The sequence below is a fragment of the Haemaphysalis longicornis genome, unplaced genomic scaffold (genome assembly GCF_048455015.1).
Source record: "Haemaphysalis longicornis isolate Haplotype H1 unplaced genomic scaffold, Haemaphysalis longicornis Haplotype H1 scaffold_7, whole genome shotgun sequence".
In the NCBI taxonomy this organism is placed as follows: Eukaryota; Metazoa; Arthropoda; class Arachnida; order Ixodida; family Ixodidae; genus Haemaphysalis; species Haemaphysalis longicornis.
The window spans coordinates 85095818-85117403 of NW_027526422.1; the positions used below are offsets into that span (position 1 = coordinate 85095818).

Sequence of the window (21586 nt, forward strand, 5' to 3'; positions counted from 1 at the left end):
TAACGTAACCCACTTCGTTTTACGAGATAAGCACTTTCTTGATTCCTGTCGTTCACTTTAGACTGCGACAAAAATGAATGTGTCGTAGGAAAAAAAGAGAGAGAGAGCAAAGAAAAACAAAACAAAGTCATGGCGCACCGTATCTGCCCGTTTTGCCGTTCGCCGACCGAAATACGCGAATCCATGCGAAAACTTGCCCTGCGCTTTTTTCAGATCCAATTCACAACACGGATGAAAAGGCCCAAGTCGTCGACTTCTCGCACGGTCTTTACATCTTTACCATTCTCCTTACAAATACGAAGAACTTGTTAGCTAATGAGGTGGCTGCTGCGTCTAAACATGACATTATAAATGTACCTGACAGTATACCGAAGAAATACCAGTTTGAACACGTTAGTTAGTCAATAACTTCCTCAGAGATTAATAGGATTTCAGTACGGGAGCGAATTGTCACAAAATTATCTCTTGAAGAAGCATTTTTGTTAATTTGTGGACTAAAACAGGCAGCTCTCTAACAAGAAGGGTAGATTGAATGAAATAAGTAGTAGAGACAAACAGGCGCCGTAAAGTTCAGCAGCCACTATACTCATCAGGAAAGTTTCGACGATGATAAGTTGCCTCTCGGAACCGAGCGCATCTAGCTGTTGCAAATATATTCCAACAGACCCGACCAAGAACCTCGATGCGAAACCACAAGTGGTCAATGCTGATGCGGACCCCTTAGGAAACTACAAGGAAAAACCGGGAACGCTCAAAGCCACGTATCCCGGTGAGCAGTCTTGAAATGCAACTTCGCGTTTGGGGTTAAAAGCGCCAAAACTACACCAGCAATGTGAGGTGCGCGATATTGACACAAACACCTGGACCTCTCCGACGTGCACTAACTTTGAGTGAAAAGGCTCTTTCAAGCAGCGAAAGCTGCTAATGTGACACTCCTTCTCGACGTACGAGTTGTCCTCCTCCACGCGTGTGCTGGGAACGGAAGCTAGATCTAAATCGTCATAACCGTCGCCACCGTCGTCGCGGACGTGTGTGCAGTCAGCAGCATTGCATATATATATCGCTCCATCCCTCTTAAAGGAGCCATGAAGACAAAATACAAGTTGGGTTTATTAGAAAGACTGCTTAGTCCTGATAACAATGATACCAATATCATCGCAATCTTATCATCGCAATCTTCGAAAAAATAACGGAGATATTAAAGAAAACGTTTGAAGCAGTCGCGACCCCCTAGCCAATTTCCCGCAACTTTTCTATGACGTCACGGAACCTTGTTTGTGCGATTGGCGGCCGCCTAACTGACCTGTCGCGAGGACACATGACTGGACGTCTGTAATGGGGCCTCTAGTTTCATTTGACCGCATCACTTGAATGCTAACGTGCAGTTAACGCACTGAAAATTATGTTTTATTGTTGGCCCATATGACGTCATTCTTGCTCATAAACGTCACTGTGGCGCAAAATTTCAAAGTTTTTGAATACTTCTTGCTTTTTTTTCGTTAAAAAAACATCTTTTGTGGCTCTAATGGAGCTGAGTGAGATACTGAATCCTAGTTCTTTCAAATTAAACGAAGTTGTATTTTCTCTTCATGGCTCCTTTAAGCGTTCGTCGGGGTGGGGGTAGGGGTCAGTTTTTTGTTACTCATAGAAGAACAGCTGTTTCAGCCGGAATCCGAAACTATGACATTTTATTAGGCACTATGTCATTTCGGCTGAAGGGCAGCCCGCTCCGAGCAACAATTTCGACACCAGCAACCACCAGAACGACACGCGCCGGAACGATAAACCTGACCACCTGCACCTTATTTCCCCGCTCTATTACCGGGATTTAAAACTGTGATGTATGTTATATTGGACATGCTTTAACACGGATCATCGCTCTAAACGAAATACGCAGTGCAGTGCCATCCATTATCACGCTGGCTTGCACAGTCAGCGCAGGACGTGCCGAAACTGAAGCAGTCACGCGTAAAGAAGCAGGGCGCTATTATCCTTAAGCTCTGAGAACAATAAATCAGTATAACGGCAATGGCGGTCCGAATAAAATGCAGCCGTTTAAGCGCACATGTATTCAAATCTATTTTCTTAAACTCTGACCGCCGTTCCCTCCAATCCTATGAACACACATGTTCTTTGTTTTTAAGGGCTGTTGTTGGCTGGTCGCACGGCGGCCATTCAATCATTGCGCAGTTCTATTCATAACTACACCTTTCTACCAGAAGTTCAGTTGTAAGCAAAACACTGTATTAAAACAAATGTTTTTACACCGTTTCATAAAAAAAAAAAAAAACAAGGTTCAATTAGTTTTCCGCGTACCTCTAAGCTCCACCAAAGCTGCCGCTGTACGCACCATTTCCTTTAATCCCTGCCAAGGAGTAGAGGTTAATTTTCTCCTTTTCCGATCCCTGTTTCGTACTCCGCTTCACCAGGATATGCAGCGTTGCCGAGAAGACATTAGGGCGACTCCCCAAGAATAAGCTTGCATTCTTGAGAAATGGGAAGAAAAGTGATTTGTGGGGAGTCTAGCGACGAGGTTCACCTGATTTCCCGCCTGAGCGCGGCTTTCGCTCGCTAATATAAAGCTATCAGCTACAACGGATAAGCTAAAGAAAAGGTAGTGGCCTGTGCATTAGATCTTTCCCAAAAAACAGGGGAATAAAGGTAGGAAAAAAAGGCGTCTTTTATCCCGATCGCATATGCGGCCATTTAACCGAGGTTTCGGGCGATATTCTGGGTTGCGCATACTCGCTGGAGGAGAGATCTGCGATGCTTCTAATATACCGCTGTGACAAATGGTGTCGTCTATCGTACTAAGCTAAAAAGGGCATTAAAAACATGCGAGGTGCACAATTTCCTTCCACCTTAAGTGGCAAATGGAACGTCACGCAAGGTGTAAACGTCGAAAAAAAGAAGGAAAAAGCCAGGAGACGTATAAACTCATTTCGGTGAACGTGGAACTTACTGGTAGCTAGAAATAAAAAAAAAAGAGAGAAAAAAGGTTCGTGGCTGGGTCATTAATCTCAACACGGCCCGAGAAAAATCTCGACGACCGGTCGTTTCCCATTTACCGGTTAAGAGCGAACAAGGTGCTGCGAGTAGGTGCGTGCGAGCACCGTTATTCACGCCCACAGCTTTTATTAGGGCTCGCTCAGAAACTGCGTTACAAGGCACACGCGAAACAATAATAAGGAAGGTTTACCCCAATTTGCATAGCGCGACGACCATTTAGCATTTACATTATTAAAGGGACTCTGCAACACTTCCGAAAAACGCTTTCACGTTTTCCTTCTCGTCTGGAAGCAGTGCGATAGTTATAGTTATCGCCAACACGGAGCAGAACTGCGTGATTTGCTCGTCACAGCAGGTACGCCTTCCGTTTCTGCTTTACTTTTGTGGTTTTCCTTTTGTGGTTTTTTTTTTAAGTGACTATCGAATGCCTTCACTGCTTAAACTCAAGGAAAGCCAGCCAATAGTCGCTACACCGCTGTAAAAACGGAATTATGACTGTCAAAGAACAGCAAGATCGGGAACGAGCGAAAACGCTTTAGAGCTCTTAAGTTATCTGATGGGCATATAACAGTAATTTTTGGCTAAAGTACTTTGCGACCAACCAATCTAGGTAGTGGATGTATTGGTTGAATACGTTCAGCAAGCATCTAAGGTTAAAAAAGGTTTACAAAGTGTTGCAGGGTCCTTTTACTCAAGAACGTGGTTTACGAACCAATGGCGGAGAAAAAGCTTTCGTTTCGTAATTGCCCAACTGAACATTTGTTTCTTCAAATTTTTCACAACAGCCGTAGCGAGAAGCAACGAACGGAGACTGGGTTCACCGGTTAAAGGTAAGTATCTTCATCTAATCAATGATTTCAATAAGAGTTAGAAATAAATGAAACGCAATGTAAACATTTTCGGCACCTAGTCTGCAAGCACCCCTCCCACTTTCTTTTTTATTTATATACGGTACGGCTTTAGTGGGAGTTGTTAAATTTTAAAGCGTCCGTATCTGCAAGTTCTTTCGTTCCGTCATTTCCGCTCTTACGTCCGGTTTATCTTCCGGTTCCGCTACCGTTCTGACAGGGGATACTCTGTGCTTAAATCAACTTTAATACATGCTCTGCACACAGGCACAAAACTGGTATCATTTTCTTGGTCTTGCTAATTCCATACACTGCCTTAACTTCATTAAATCTGCGAGTGTTGGTTAACTCTTGCGTCTTCAGGAACATTTTGCATCGGCGCGGTAACGATGAAGATTCAGAGCCATGTCTATTAAAGCAATCAAGTGGCAACATCATAACTGCTCTTACTGTCATAGCAACTATTCTGAGAGGAGCTTGATAAAATTGCGCAAATGAATTCGATCAATGCTGGCGGCAAGGTTTCTGAGTGAGTGAGTGAGTGAGTGAGTGAGTGAGTGAGTGAGTGAGTGAGTGAGTGAGTGAGTGAGTGAGTGAGTGAGTGAGTGAGTGAGTGAGTGAGTGAGTGAGTGAGTGAGTGAGTGAGTGAGTGAGTGAGTGAGTGAGTGAGTGAGTGAGTGAGTGAGTGAGTGAGTGAGTGAGTGAGTGAGTGAGTGAGTGAGTGAGTGAGTGAGTGAGTGAGTGAGTGAGTGAGTGAGTGAGTGAGTGAGTGAGTAAGTGATGTGTTGTTTATGCATAAGCAAGATTAGCCTGTAGATGGGTTGTCCGTCATTTTGACACCTATGTGATAATGCAGGGTGTGATGGCAGGCCTCGTGCTTACCTTGTCAGGACTGTCCTAAAGCTGTCCTAATGATTTTCATCCACAAAGTTCTTACATAATAAACCTTTGCTGTTAGCGCAATATGCTGCCATCAGACAAATTTCTCTTCCAAGTGATGCTATTCAGTTAAGGAGTTAATCAAATATTTGCCTTGCAGCTTCGTTGTTACGCAAAAATTGGTTGCCGTGCGCTTTAATCCGGATATTTACATTTTTACTAAATATACCCCTACTTATCTTTCAAACGATTGTAAATACGGAGATCCCATAAACTACCTGAGCTTGCAACAAGCGAAAAAAGCAGCGACTCTACGCACTTAAAAGAGCCTGACGCAGTTCAGCTTAGAAACTCGACTCGTTTAAATTTTCGCCACCTTGTTGGCAGTTCTGCGGCAGATAATCCAATAGCAGCGATCCACCGCCTGTCGTTAGACCCCCGACGGGTCAACAAAAGGCGACAGTTTCGGTCAACATTGGCGTCACGAATGCAATTTTGTGGTGGGTGTCCGCTTTCTCTGGGGTTCTTATGTAATTTCTTGCAATGAAATACTAATCCTTCTAATACTAATAGTGGTGGGACAAGAGGATTTCCCCCGAAGCTCACGCTCAGAAGATAAGCTTCGGACACAGAGAGGCAGCATTGACAGGACGCGCTTCTATTTTTAAGAACAATTAAGCGGAGGGAAAAACGTCGCCAAACCAAGCGCTTCGAACGTAATCACTTTAAAGAAAGGCGACTGAGTAAATTGGAGGCTTTTCGTATATACATACGCACCGCTGAAGGGCCCCGCTATGGTCCCGGAGCAAACCTTTGAAGCGTTTTGCAAGCGAGGAATATTATATTTGGTTTGTGGGGGAAAACAATATTGTTCGTGTTCTTAATGTCAAGTTCACAACTAGTTGACGCCAGGCTGGTTCTTCGAACTTGGTGTAACATTCAATGTTGTCAACTTTCTCTGGTATACAGTTGAACCTCGTTATAATGAACACTGATACAGCGAATCATCGGCTACAGCGAACTAAATACGAACTTTGGTTGGCCACGCTTTATTTCAGTGACGCTTATTCTGTTTATAACGAAATCGAAACAGCCAAAGTCGCGCGCGATATCGGCTATAGCGAAGAAATATCTCAGGAAGGCTGGTAGGCTATTTGGAAAAACTCCCGACGTTCAAAAGTGCTGAAGTAGAAAATGCCCTTTCGTGCGTGGACAACGTGGAAAGCTTCGCCTTGCTCGACGCTCTGCAAAGCTTCCTGGCGAAGATCACATCCTACGACAAATATATAAGAACGCAGGCTTGTTTTGTCGAACACACTTCGTTGTGTTGTAATTTCACTTTCTCGTGTTCTGGTCCATTTAGTTTGAAATGCCCCGAGGAGATAGGGAGCGATTACCTCGGCTATAGTGTTTTTGAGTCTAAGATTTTACGCTGGCCAGACTGCCCATTTATTGAAGACGACTTTTAGCCATAGACTTTTACAACGAATATCGGATATAAGGAACTAATTTACTGCCCCGATACTATTTTGTTATAACGAGGTTCGATTGTACAGTGAACTATGAGGAAATCGGCAAGTTCAGTGTAATAGAAGACTGTTACGTCCTTTGGCGAAACATGGCCTCGCGACGAAACTCTTCTCTCACAAATACGGAAGAGGTTCTCGAACGTGGGTTCAAATGATTTTAATAATGCACCTCCTGCTTTCTGTGCAAGGTCGAAGAACTTCACTTAATTTAATGCGGTTTCACCTAACGGAAAGCACCAAACAGTCGCAGCACTGGGTGGTTTTATGATGTACTCTGTGGGCGCATTAATGTTCCAGATACAGGTATGGCGCAGCAGGGGACTGGCGTGCCTAAGAATAAGGAATCATAACAAGCCTTTTTACTCGATTGTAAGTCCTGGTACGCTTAGTCTGTCTACTTTCTTGAAGTGCACGGACATTTTCGCCGATATTCAGAGAAACCATTCGGCGGCAATGGCCATTACTCGCAACAAAGTTAAAAAAACGATGTTTTTGAAGCATATCGCTTAGTTTGGGAACAGACCGGTATGATATGCATCTTAGCTAAAGCTGAAAGCTCTGGAATACGATTGCATGGCAGTTAGCGTAAGCAATTGCGATCTTTGACAAAGTGTCACACATAAAAATTGCACGCTGCCCACTTTGCCTTTTTTTGTGTGTAATTTTCCTTTTCTCTTTTCTTGCTTTTACCTTTTGTCTAGACACTTCATCGAAAAATCAGGAAAGACCTCAGGTGCCTCCAAGGGTTCCTCTACCAGCGAGTAAGTATGAAGTGAACTTGGCAAGCTATTTTGTCCGGTGCGTGTTTATTTTTTAGCCTTATTTTCGGTCTGAATTCTTAAAACCAAATAAGAACACGACAACGAAAAAAAAAACGGTAATGTCTCCTTTCCCCCCAGAAAAAAAAAAAAGATTTATACAGCCGTGTGTGACGTATTATAGCCTCAGAGTTAAACTCTCATGAAAGTCATGTGTTTTATACAAGTTTATTGAACGTTTTTGGTTCATTATTTCATAGCGATTCTGATTAAAGGAACATAATTTCTTCCGCAGTCGCAATTACCAACTTAGGAATGCGGCGAGCAAACAAAACGCAAGAAAAAAAAACATGACCGCATGACTTTCTTGTTACAAAAACATGCTCAGACGACACGGACTTTATTAGTTTAACGATGCACCTGTAATTACTCCTGCGACACTCTACCAGCCGATAAGCGCCGCCAACGTCAGGGCGATAAGGTATGCTAATGAACGTGTTTCCCGCTTCCACTGTTAATTAACCCGAATTATTGCGCACCAGTAAAACTGAGGGAAGAGAAAGTATAAGGCGTTGAGCTTTTTTTCTTTTTTCCTTTTCAAGGCTAGTTTTGTGATATAAAAAAATAAATTTACGACACTGTAGTGGAGAGTTGCCGTAAGCAGTTCTTTGCTTTAATTGGAACTGCTCTACCGCCTTTCACTATGTCTGAGCTTTTAAGCGACGTTCACTCAACAGAAAAAAGAAGTCTTCATACATTTTACCCCCGTTATCTAGAAAATTTTATTTCGACGGCAACAGCGGCCGGGGGTGTTCCTAATTTGATTTCCGATGGGCAGGGACCATGAGTGAAGTCCTTAAATACGCTTTTAAGATCAGTCTAGCTAAACCCGAGCGAAACGTTTCGGGGCGAGTTACAATCATCCCAATCTGATTGTAAGCTCACATAGAATTCACTATTTCAAAATACGATTAGAATTCCCAAAATGTACAATCAAGTCATTTGCTATTGCCTATAACTATGACAGTAGAAAACTACACATGTAGAAATTCGGTGTATTGTTTGTGGAATTGCTAGTCTTCAGTGTTTGGCTAAAAGAACAAAAATGAGGCAATAGAATAATTTGATAGTCCCTGAATAATGTAAAAATTACAAGAATTGCAGCACGATTCAAACACGTTTTTTGTTGTAAAAGAAAAATGGACGGTGCATCTGTCTGGAGACACTCGTCATGGTACAGATGAAACAAAGAAGAAAAAAAAAAGCAGCCAAAGCGAGAAAAAAAGCTAATAAAACCATAAAGTGTGCGGAAGATTCGGATTCAAAATTTCGGTTCGGCCTTCCCAACTTCCCAAAAACATGATGACTTAGTCTCAACGGATTCTAATGCTCTTGTGAATTTCTTTAATCTTTTGCAGGACCCTATGGCGAGCGTGACCCCGTTCCTCAAATTCCGGTGCCCCCATCCCGTAAGTTGATTCCGGCCGGCAGGCAGATGAACTTATCAAAGAACGGTAACACCAATAAACGGCAGGCCTTCGGGATGGGCTGAGGGTTCCGGAAAGTTTCGGGAGGAAATAGCGAGCGTTAGTATAGCGTTTGTTGCCATTGCGCATGCCAAATGTTAGATTTATGCGTCACGCTACGTCGACACCACGAGGGAAGTTTTAGCCATAGCGTTTCTTAGTGAGTGTACTAGAGAGGAAACTGCGCCTGGGGATCCATGTCGGCGTGGGGGGTTATGGCCTCATGCGAAGACCACAATTGATGGCTTGGGATGTCTATCGGATTCTTAAGCGTCTTCTTGGGTTTGTTTTCTTTACTATACAGTGCTATGTCTACGAGGTTTGATTCGGACGAAATGGCCGAAACTAGCCTCGTTTCTCTCGCTTAGCTTGGAAATTCTAAATTTGCTCCATTAGTTTATGCAAAGACAGCTGTGCTTCATTATAAGCAAGTGGAAGGACTAGTGCCGCAGAGCGACCACCAGTACATATTTACATAAGTACAGACCCACAGTTTAGACACGTTAGTTTGGGGTAAGGAGAGAGCGCCCTCTGGTTATTTTTTGCGGTAGTAGTACATACGTTAATAAGCGCCCGGACATCTTGACTGAGCGTGTACTTTCCCGCTGCGACAGTTGTAGCAGACGGTCTGTTACGAAAACACGAACGAAAACACCGCGAAGGCGAGGTGCTCGTTTTCATAGGTACGCGCATAAAACCTTTCTGAGCTTTTCGCACAATTTATTATTTGAACTGTTTGCAAAATAAGAGTCTTCAATGAGTTTCTCCCTAAATTTTACACTATTGTTAATCACTAACTTGGTCTGCAGAATAGTATCCATAACCGTTCTCTCATACTCTCAGTAAAAAGGAACAAACTATTTTTTATTTATTTAGCCTTCAAACAGCGTGTTTTATTTTATAATTATATAATTACACACTATTAGTCCCGTTTTCTGGCATTGTGTTTGAATGTGCGGCCACAAAAACGTTTCAATCCAAGCAATGATGATACTATCGCCTGTATTCAATAGCGAGGCACGCATACAGGCAACCATGTGAGTGCGCCGTCACTGATTACGTTGGGCTCCGCGGGATGGCGGTACTTGTCCGTGCTAAGTGCATGATATGGGTTGAGCATTCCAAGCTCTAGCCCGCCGAACACAAAGTAATGACTCGACTCCAATGTGAGTGCGATTAATAACACCTCTGTTGACACCACCGTTGAGAATCGGGTTAAAACGGAGCAGACGACGCACGCCGGTGTTATATTTTCCTTCGGCGTGCGGCCGCAGTGGCGCAAGCCGCGCCATGTCCGTGGCGCTTCGGCCATGTCTGTGGCCATTTCAGGGTTGCCAAACGAAGAAATTGATAGCTAAACTTTTCAATGAATACCGGCTATAAGCCGAACGCACAGTATAACAGTGGCGGCCCATGACGACACAGACTGCCTTGATGTGAGCCGCATAGACGCTAGCGCCAGATTCCACTATAGATTCCACTATAGCGCCAGATTCCGCTCCAGTGTAATTATATCCATTCGTTTTTACTCCGGTTCCGCCCGCTTACAGATTAAGGCCTTGTGTTCGGTAAAACAGCATCGCGCTCTTCTTTTTCTTTCTTTTTTCTTACCGCTTCACACTTTGTGACCGCCGCATTTTTGTAGTTTATAATGTCCTTATACACACAAGTAAAACTCTGTTATCGCCCTTTATTATCCTGTATTTTCGAAACAAGAACAAGTTGCTTTCTGCGCTTTGTTATAGAATATTTTAACTACGTGTGTAGTAGGTGTTTTTTACTAAGTTGTATTGCGCATATTTGCATTCCTTCCCACCTGCAATGTTCCCATGTATGTGTCACTTCAAGTGACTTTTTTTGCACATTCTCTTCTTTTTCTCTTTAGTGACATATATCCTCTTATTTGCTGTTCCGTTCTTTCAAAGTTCATTCAAAGTTTGATGTTCCCTTACAGTTCTGTCGCGACACTCACCCTTTGTTACCCCCCTTACACAATGCCCTGCAACAAGGGCCTGTAAGGTATTTTTAAATAAATAAATAAATAAAATATAGCAAGAAACTCTATGGTTTTAGTAGAGCGTCTCATCAGTTTCGCATTGGCCATGAAATAGACTGGGCCAATGCGGAAATAATGGAGAAAGAGAAGAATTGAACCTCACCGCTTTATCTTGAATCCCTGACAATCCAGCCCACGGAGCACACACTTAATTGCAATGACGGCAACTTCCCACACGTGTACGCACGTTGCCCACATCTTGAAGCAAACATAACCGGATCACATTCGCCCACTCAGCTCATTGGGAACAAGACTCTCGTACGGGAGCCGAAACATCTTTTTTTTTTTTCATTTTATAAACACTTGTGGCCGGTTTCAGTTTTTAATTTGTGTCACAGAATATGGGCTGCATACTTTGTTAATGAAATTGGTTGCGCCGGAACTAAGAACACAATCAGCATTAAAAACTCGTGCTCTGATTGCGAGCCGAAGACTCACTGTATTGGTCTCACGTCAGTTGCAAGAACGACGCTTTCCTAATATGCTTTATTATGTTGTTTCTTTCTCTGCTTCGTTGCTGTTGTTCAGAAAGCACCGCTCACGGCGCCCACCGGCCTCCATATAACCCTTACCAACAAGGAAGCCAGCAACGTAAGTACAAATTGAGTTCACGGTAGCTGCGCAGCTGTTTAACTTTTCTTTAACAGGAGTGGTCAAAAGGAAACGGGAGTTGGAGAGATACAGAGTAAACTTTAGTACGAGCATCGAAATGTGGGGTGGAGTCCTCAGTTCAAGACTTCATTATAGACCCCTGCTGCAAAAGCCTTTTCCTCCAGCCCAAGCTGGAAGGAGGAGGAATAAACGTCCCTGTGAAGTAGTTCGCCTTGAGGAAGAGTCCTTATTCCTAGACCCCTTGAGACCATCCGGCTTCTTGGGCTCTCTTCACTAGCCAAAGCTGGTCGTCAGGGTCCCAGCTGGACAGTGCTCTCTCCCAGTGCTCAGGGGAGGGGAAGGACACGGGGCTAGGTTGCGGTTCTTATTACAGCCCCACACAATATGGTAAAGCGTGCCCGGAGCCTCGCAGAAGTGGCAGTGATAGGAGTACAGGGTGGGGTCCAGAATGTGGGCTCTAGTTGGGTGGGTAAAGGTGGTTGTCGGTACGCGAGTTGTAGTACAGCTTCTTCTCCCACTGCTCACGGGAAGGGGGTGGGATTTAACCAATCTTGAGGTTTGCGGAATACTCCAATTCCATGTGGTACAGGGGGCCCGGGGCAGCGCAGAATTTGTATAGCGGAAGTACTGCGTAGGATGAAGCAAGCAAAGTTTGGTCGGGTGAGGAAAGGTTTGGGGGAGCTGGAGTCAGTGCTCCTGACCCTTGGTTAGGAATTCGTGGGCAGGAGGATAGGTCATTCGTTGGTGCTTAGAGGAATCGTTATCTCTTGATACGTAACCAAAGGATACGCAGTCTCTACCCAAGGCCCTCGGGTTGCCTGGCGGGATAGATCTCGGGCGATGTCGTGGGCGGTCGTCTTGCCCTGGAGGGTTGGGTAGGCTGTCAACCAAACAATGTTTACCTTTCTTTCGGGTGGCTTCTGCAGCGGGACGTCCAGATCCGTCTTGGAAATTGTACCACAAAAGATCTTTCGACAAGCCCGTTGCGGGTCCGTAATAACCATCGAAGAGCTCTGGTAATAACGGTATCCGCATTTGTCTGCGACATGGCCAGAGCAATGACAGCTTCCTAGGCCTGCGCAGTGGTTGTGAAGGGCAAGGTGATGCTAGTGATGTGTTTTACTGTTGAAGTGACTACAGCGGCCATGGCTCCCCTTCTGGCATAGTCGGTGTAAACCGTGCGGTCTCGGTCCCTGTGTCGGTTGTCGAGAGCGCGCGCGCTCTTGCCCCTCTTTGCTCTGCGTGGTGAGCAGGGTCTATTTTGCGAGGTAAAAGGGCAACGCCGATGTTTATTCTTATCTGTGGAGATACGTCTCGTAATTTTTCGGATCTTTCTTCGGGGGATGCTGTGCCCAGTCTGATGAGAAGACTCCTCCCGCAGGCTGTCGTGCCTAGTCGCAGACGCGGGCTGGAGAGGTGGGCTTCGAATAGCTAATGAACGCTTTTATTTTATCTACTGTAATAAAATTTTGAGCGAGTTTCACACGACCGGTGAGAGTATTTCGTGCACACGGAAAGAAAGAAAACCGCATTATTAGCCACTACCACGACCGGAGAGGATTATAATGCAAGAGGCCTGGGGACACTTCCTGCCATCATAATAAGCATGTTTGTAGAAGTGAAGTGGCGTTGCATTCGAATTCGCTCTGCTGGGTGCGGTACCATTTCGCCGAGATTTCCGAACACGCACTGCGATCGAGTGGAGGGTAAATATGAAGCAACAACAAAGAAACACTAGCGTATATGGAATACCGGTTCGGTCACAGGTCGATTCGGCAAGTGTCTGTGACGTTCTTTTGCGTTTCTACATGCGCTTACAAATTGCGCCCTGGCGCGTTTCGATTTAGCGGGCCGCATTCGATAGGACAGAATTGAAAATCAAACGCTCTGCCGTCCGTATCAAACGGGATTACATGCACAAATATTTTAACAGGGACTGCAAGCAAATTTCCTGCAGTCGAAACCGAGGGCCCTTACGGCTACGCTGTGGCCGGGATTGATTGAGCTCAGCTAGTCTGGCAAACAGTTACTGTGGAATTAGAAGAGTGCGAAGCAATTTCGGCTGCATCCGGCGGAAGACACCGTATTTTTGCGCGTATAACCCGCCCCTGCACGTGATCAAAAAAAAAAAAATCCTCGCGTATTGCCCGCACATTTGATACAGGAAAGGCTGCACCAAAGCTACTGCTCAAGCAACCCATCACTTACTATATAGATAGAAAAAAGCGTATATTTAGCATGTAGAGAGAGAGAGAGAGAATGCTCTTTAATGTGAACTGGTGAGGTCAGCCCTGCTAGGGACAAGGCTTGCTACACCAGATGGGGGGTGACTACGAAGGCGGTTTCCTCGAGATGATGTGCTTCGGCTGTCCCAAGCCGGGTGATGCGCATTGAAGTCACCCGTCAGCACATGAGGTGATTGCGTGTTGGCAAGAATTGAATGCAGACGGTTGGTGTCGAATCGCGCTCGAGGAGGTATGTAGCCGTTATTGACGGTGAATTTTACGGCCTTGTGTTGCACCGTAGCCGCGACGTACTCATTAGAAGAGTCTTGGGGTACACTGTGGACAACAAATGAGAGGTCATTGCGAATTGCTAGTAGTACCCTGCTTCGTTTAATGGCGGTTGTGGACTCCAAGAGCGAATAGCCAGAAATTCTAACCTTGGAGCGCAGGTTAGATTCCGAAATGGCGATTATAGGGAAACGGTGCTTGCTGACGAATTGCCGGAGGTCAGATAATCGTGGGTGAAGTCCACAGGCATTCCACTGAAGTATGGTCGCCTGATTCAGGATATTTTGTAGGCGCAATGTCGTGCCGGTGCTCAATGCCAGTGTTGTATGAGGGGAGCAACGACATCGAGTAATGTTATGATCGCACGGACCACGGGAGACGTGAAAGGAGCCAGGAACGACCGCACAGCGTCTAGTAGCACTTGCCATGAAGAGCTTGAGGTATGAGTGGGCAGCTGTTGCTGCTGGCTCGCTTGGGCTCGGCGAGGACCTCTCCACGCCATTAGTGGTGGTGTTGAGGCCGGCGAAGCAGGATCTGAACTAGAGGCAGATGATGTGATTGCGGCTCCACTGGTGTCCGGTAGCTGAGGTGGAAGCGATGGGAAGTCGGAAAAGTCATCAACTGTAGCCACCTTAGGTGTTTGATTTTGTTTTTTCTCCAGGGCCTAGAATACACTTGACTGCACGGCGAAAGTCACAATTCACTGATAAAATTCAGTTGTTAGAGTGCACCCGTCCTTGTTTTTTCTTCCTTGTCTTTGTATGTTTTGCGCAGTCGCTACCATGGAAGGCTCAGTTAGTATCACTGCGTAGGAGCTTCACGGCACAACGCATATTGCCACGAAGCTGCAATAAAGAAAAAAAAACGCGTATTATGCGCACCCCTACTTTGCTACTTTGCCTTTTTGGTGCACATTATACGCATGAAAATACGGTAAGCAGATACGGTATGGGTGCGCCGAGCCCTGAGGAAAAACCGAAGCACTTACTGAGGATGCCTCTGTCGATCGCCAATTACGGGCATGTTCATGTCGGCAGTCCATAGCTAAAACACACTCGACGTGAAATGTGAGCTTGTCTTAGGAAAGGCAACAGCTTCTCTCGCTCAAGGGCTCGAATCTTTCTTTTATTGCGAGGTGTATTAGGCAATATGTGGCGCTAACTTTCTATCAAAGGACAGCGAAACTGATTTGCGCTTCATGAGCTGACAGCTGAACGCTCGTTTTTTTTTTTTTTTTTTTTTTTTTCGGCTTTCGCTTTTGGGGTTTAATTCAATGACGGCTGGCTAGAGGGATAATCCTAAAATTTTGACTTCAGTGCGGTTTCACATGAGCTTGTTCATGTTGTGAAAATTGAATATAGCGCTTCCTGCGGGTCAAGAAATGACGACATACGACGCCGTGTTCCGACATTTCTTGTACTACAATCGTTAACTCTGTTCTGTATTGTCGACCCTAACAGTGAACCAACGAGACCAAATCCCCGTCTTAAATAATTTTCTTGAACCCAACCAGAAGTTTTGTAATGGTGAAGTGGTATGTTTTTCTTGCGTTTTTATTTTTCAGAAATAGGGCCTCAAAACCCTCTTAAGGCGGAATTGCGAAAATTTCTCTTTGTTCACGTTCAGAGCGGGACGGCCCATTGTTTGTTGTTTTTTTTCTCACATGGTAAAACAATTACTCAAAAGTAGCGTCACACCGGAACACTTCTTGCGACGCCCATAAAAAGATGAAACGTGTGTGTATATATATATATATATATATATATATATATATATATATATATATATATATATATATATATATATTTAGGACGTAATACCGTAACTGCATAGGCATGCATTATAGACCTCTGTGCTGAGTTTCACGTCCGACCGACACAAAACAAACACCTGATTTACAGTGCGACTGAAATGGTTACTTAAGCAAACCTCTGACGATAAAGCAATAGACGCTAACCCTCCGACGTGCCTCAGTGGCTAAGGCATTGTGGCCCAAGGACGCGGGTTAGACCGCGTCCGCAGCGGCTATTTTTTTTAGACGCAAATGCTCGCTTGTCGAGATTGCGGCGCCCATTGAAAATCCCCAAGTGGCCAGAGATAACCTGTAGCTCCCAAATACGTCGCGCCTCAGAGTGCAGGAGTAGCTTTTGGCACGTTAAACCCACCAATATTTTTCAACAAAACAGGCCTAATGGTTAGTTCGCTGTGAAGGTTTCATCTGTGTCGCACTGTTTTGTTTTTCTTCCACTGCAGCAGACAAGCCCGGACCTCCAAGGTGGCCTGCCTACCCCAGGCCTCCCCGTAAGTACAATTTTACAGGTTTCTTTCTCAGGACATTTAAACGAGTGTTCTGGAATGTTTATTTTTTTAATGACTGGAAGGAAATGTATCTTTTGGTGTATTCGGAGAATCAGAGAGGGAGATGAACCTTTGTTAAGACAAACTTCAAGGTAAAATACGAGAAAAAGAAAATTCGCAGGCTGCAAATGAGAGCGAGAGAGCAGAACACATGTAACATTCAGGCCACTCATGGCCACATAAACTTGTTTTGTCCTCTTTTTTTTAATCCGATATAGATGTCAGCCATACGGAAAGCGTTCAAGCACACAAATTTTGTATTTTTGAGGTTATACGCAAGGCTAACAAAGTGCGGATGAGCTCCACAGTTTCCAAGCGCTACTTATTTGTTTTGTTTTTACTCAGGTTTCTTCAACAGTGCATGGCACACAAACTGCTGTCATGCCATAATATCTTTCTTTTTTCTTTTGTTCATTCGTCTGTCGTTTATTGTTGCGTTGACGTTCCGATTCGAACCATCTTCTCGCTTCCAGCATCCAAACAAGTTTACGGCGTCTCCGTGACGGAGTACAAAAATTGCTCGCATCGGGCGAGCATGACTATTTGCTATGGGCCAGACATCACAAGTAAGGCTATCGGGGGCTGCACAAGTGCTGATACCACAACCCAACCCTACCCGTCACCCTCTCCTCAAAGGAAAAAGAGAACGGAAACCCGACATCCCATCACTCTATGGGCGCATACTTTTTTAACAGCGCAATTTTGTCGGGTAGCGACCGTGATTATCACTGTATTTATTTATTTATTATAAATAATCACGTATAGACGCGAGAAAAAAATGCAAGCGTGTTTCGCGATAAAAGCCAACTAGTGCGATGCCGATATGCACCATCATACAGGCGCAGTGTGGGCAGCGGTTTTTGTCCGCAAACAGTTTTTTTTAGAGCGAAGCTGTCTTAGGTTTCTTCTGACGAAAATTGCGTGCGTCTTATGGGTCGCGTAGACAAAGAATCTCAAGCGCTGGCTCCAGAGCTAGCGTAAAATTCTTTGTGGCTAGCAATATAATGTAGATACACCCTGAAAAATACGTTTTTCGCTAGGAGAACTCCAATATTACAACGAGTTTCTTTTACTAGTCGTAATTAGTTTGTTCACAGTGGAGTTGCAAACGTCACGGAAACCCCAGCTGCCGTCAATATATATATATATATATATATATATATATATATGTATATATATATATATATATATATATATATATATATATATATATATATATATATATATATATATATATATATATATATATATATATAATGACCGTCTACGGAGGGAGTGTGGTTACGGAAAACGGGTATAACTCTTGTTTTACCAGAAATATCGCGAAACAAATTGCATCGAAATACATTAAGATTCTCCGGGGAAGCTATGTGCACGTGTCTTTAATCGATTACTATAGCGATTGATTGATTGTAGGGTTTAACGCGCCAACGCAACGCAGGCGATGAGGCGCGCCGTAGCGGAGGGCTCCGAATTCATTTTGACCATCTGAGGATCTTTAAGGTGCGCCGAAATTTCATACACACGGGCGTTGTTGCTTTTCGCCTCCATCAGAAGAGCGGCCACCGCGGCCGGGAATCGAACCCGCGACCTCGTGATCAGCAACACAATGCCTTAAAATTAATATAGCGAGTCACCATACATAACTCCATATAGTCATCCACCAATACCGCTTCCTGGTCTTTTATCTTCACAGTAGTGCGAGGGCCCTGAATTTTTTCCTTCGCGTGTCAAGCAATTTCCAGATCAGCGAAGTGTCTCCTCAGGAGTTTAAATAGCAGCTTATGTAAGTGGGGCTTGAGAGATGCTGCCTTTCCAACGCGTCCGCATCTAAGGGGACAAATAGTCGTTGCGTAGCGAGTGCCCCGACGCGCTGAATGTGTCTAAAGGGCAATACGAAGTAGCAAGGTAACCAACTTATGAGAAAGCTTGCTGTAGCGGAGGCAGTGCTGTTTGTTGAACAACGTATAACGTCAGTTTTGAAACGTGGACAGCTATGTATACCATACATCTGTGCAGGCTTCCAGTGTTCTCCTCGTACACAGTCTATAGATTGCCGTCTCTGCGAAAATGGAACAAGCCTAGAGACGGCTGCCTGCTCTTTGCGTTACCGTTTACCCAACGGGTTACTTTCGGAGTCAGAGGCGAACGCAGTGGTGCGGAACGACGGGCGCTACCTAAGCCGGAACAGGAAACAAACAACCATGACGTCCGGTTTATCGCTCGCGTTTTGCACTGTCGGTGTTATCCCAAGACGTTGAAGAGAACTTTCCTCGAAAAAAAGAGCACGTTGTAATGAAACAGTAGCCGTGCTTTGCGCGACGTCTTTTACACAAGTGTAGGCCTAATTCTGTCGCCGGTAAGCATTTCCAGCCGGTCAGCCGGTATTTGAACGCCGCAGCCTTCGGGCTTTTGCTCGGCCCGTACAAGTCTGTAGTACTGCTTCCTTCCCATGCAGCGATCGCTATTTACGTACAGTTATCTTGTGGAATCCATGGGCTATCCTCGAAATACGTGTCTACAGCGCCGATATGTAGCGTACATACACCCGTGTGAAGCCAAGAGCAAAAGTATACATTGCAGAGCAACGGCGGTTAAAGCGAGCCGCTGCGCTATTCTCCGGCATTTCAATTGGTAGGAAGTATTAAAGAAGCTTAAAAGAACCGATTTCTGGGTCTACAAATCGATGCAACTAGCCGAGCCATTTGTCGTCGTGTTTATACATGTAGCATCTACGCAGCTGCTGGGTAAAAAAAAGGCACAAACACTCGTGCTTCCCAACCCCCGTTCCCATCTTCCGTCCTCGTAAGGTTAACAACGCAGCCCCCAGAATCGCAGTTTTGAAACTGCAGGACTTGTCCTAAACCACCCCCTTGATTTGCACCCTGCGCCTCAATCGACCCCATCCCAAACAAAGAAGTTGAAATATCTTATTGGTTTGGTATCACTAGGGGCCCGGCACGAAACGGGAGGTATTTATTCTTTCGACTTTGTAATTTGTCCGGCCGCGCGTCGGTGTCACGCGCTCAATTTTCTTAATGCGAGACTTGTTACCCGATATTGGCAACTTTTCTCAATTGATGCTAATAATTTAAATAGCTGCTAAATTGTCACCCCGAGTTTTTAGACACAAAAAGTTTGCTACTAATTAGAATAGCGCTGCAAATATGAGTATAAAGAAATATTACACACAGAACGAGCACTGGACATTATTTCTTGTCCTCTGTGTATTCTTCTTTTGTCCTCGCTATTTTAAAGTGTTCCGCAGCTTCAGTAACCGACTGGCCAACAGTAATGTATTTGCAACTAAATTCGTCGTCATCAGTCACACCTACGCACGAAATTATTGCTTCCGTTACTTGTGAGAATAGTGCGAGTGCAACACCCTTAAAAAAAAAAGGTTGTGACATTTACTAACTGAACACTAACAAGTTACTTGTCCGTGTATACACTAGGTACTTAATAACTGGAGGTAGTAAATCCAGCACTAGTCGGGGTTGCTAACTGAAGCAGGCAGTAAGCATCACCACCTTCACTAGCAGAGTCTTAGCGATAACACCCTCCTGAGCTACATGCGTTTACTAACAGGTAATGCATAACCTAGTCACAAGCACGACCTTAATCTAGTGTATACTACATCCTACACCCAGTTAATTTCTTAACCATGCAGTTGCTAGTGGCAGAGCTATATACGTACCGTACCGCTGGGTAGTAAGGTTCGTAAGGAGCTAGTAAATACGGCCGCTACTACCCTTTTACGACCTTTTTTTTTAATTAAGAATTGACGCGTACATCTTTCATGTTAAAAGAAGACCATGCGTGGTTCTTCCGGGTAGTCTCGAAATGGCAATACTCTCAGGGGCTCAGGGTGTGAGTTTCGCGATAAAAGCCACCAAGAAATTTGTCTTCTGTTTCGTTTCTGAATAACGTTTCCATTTTCTTTCCATCCTCTTCCCTCGGCCAGTCGGATACGGAGTGCCGGTAGGCAACATTCAAGTTCCCACCACACCGAAGCCGCCAAGTAAGTTTGTCACAGCTTATTTAAAAATTGATTTCTTCGTCCAAAATTACTGCATACTGTGGTTTCAAGCAAGGCTACAGGTTTGTTAAAAATGTTACTAACAGCAATAAAAACCTAACTCCCGTCCATTTTCGCTAACGATTATATGCGACAGGGACCACTACGCCCAAAGCTTTCGGGTCGCTGCAAACTGAATCAATAGGTATCTTAATGATACGTCGAAAGTGTCGAATTTATGTTAATGTAGCTATCTAAAATTACAGCAAAAATGCATTTACGACGCGTTTTTTTTTTTTTACGTTAGTGTTCGTATTTTCTTATGAGTACGGGTATGTAGTACGGTTTGCTGGGCACGTATGAAATACGTACGGAGCATGTTTCCAAGTACTTGCTTTAAGTGGCTAGCGAAACATTTTGCCTATATTGCTTTCGATATTGAAAAATTCCTCTCAATATCGACGGCCGCTCTAATTGAACGGGAACTGCCGTGCAGTTTTATTAAATACCCGCCGCGGTGGCTCAGTGGCTAAGGCGTTGCGCTGCTGAGCACGAGGTCGCGGGTTCGATTCCCGGCCGCGGCGGCCGCTTTTCTGATGGAGGCGAAAAGCAAAAACGCCCGTGTGTACGAGATTTCGGCGCACGATAAAGATCCCCAGGTGGTCAAAATTAATCCGGAGCCCTCCACTACGGCGCGCCTCATCGCCTGCGTTGCGTCGGCGCGTTAAACCCCACAATCAATCAATCAATCAGTTTTATTAAACGTCAAAAAAAGTGATCTGCAGCACTTACTCACATGAAACGCGCTGCATTAAACAGAATGCTGAAATTCGGGAAAAAAAATCGTTGCAAAAGAAAAAGAACGTTTTATCACTGCCAAAGCGAGATCGATGGTATGGTATTTCGGGCACAGTACGACACTTAAGCTGTTCTAAAGTTTCGTCGTTTGAAAGATTTGAAGCTTGCGAAGTCTTTCATTTAAATTGCGTCTTACGATACAGCAAATTTCAGAATCGTTTCCTTAGCGAAGTCTGCGACAGCGAGACGCGAACTTGAGGGGCAAAATATCATCATCATCACCATCATCATTCTCATCGTGTCATCGTCGTCATAATCATCATTCTGTTTCTGTTCAATGCAGCACGAAGGTCTGTCTGTACGCGCTACAAGTGGTACACTCGAGGAAGATATTTCGCTTTATAGCAAAGACTCTGTTGGAAATTAGTGTTTCATTTGTTTCTTCGAGCTTTCTGATTTGATTCTTCCTTAAGATATTGAGTGGCGAACTCCAGGTCCGATGTCCACATCACAGCATATTTTTAAACGTATCTTCTGTAGGCGAACAAACTTCATTCCGGCGTTTACTTCTAGCTTCCAGTATTTTAATGGTTCTGTATTGCCCGAATGAGCTGCCTAGGCTTGTAGATCATATCAATAGGTATACCCACGTGTGCGAGAAAAACAATATTGATCACTGTGA

General features: G+C 44.6%; 1 protein-coding gene across 3 annotated transcripts in view; it reads left to right on the forward strand.

Annotated features, from left to right (window-relative positions):
* The window catches only part of LOC144146030 (uncharacterized), a 241303-nt gene that overhangs the window by 166987 nt on the left and 52730 nt on the right, over positions 1-21586 (forward strand). For all 3 annotated transcript variants that reach the window (XM_077677948.1, XM_077677950.1, XM_077677949.1), the window contains exons 6-11: positions 3795-3839; positions 6967-7026; positions 8442-8492; positions 11134-11196; positions 15984-16031; positions 20053-20109. In XM_077677948.1, the coding sequence (XP_077534074.1) occupies positions 3795-3839; positions 6967-7026; positions 8442-8492; positions 11134-11196; positions 15984-16031; positions 20053-20109 (324 nt within the window). The remainder of the gene's footprint in view (positions 1-3794; positions 3840-6966; positions 7027-8441; positions 8493-11133; positions 11197-15983; positions 16032-20052; positions 20110-21586) is intronic.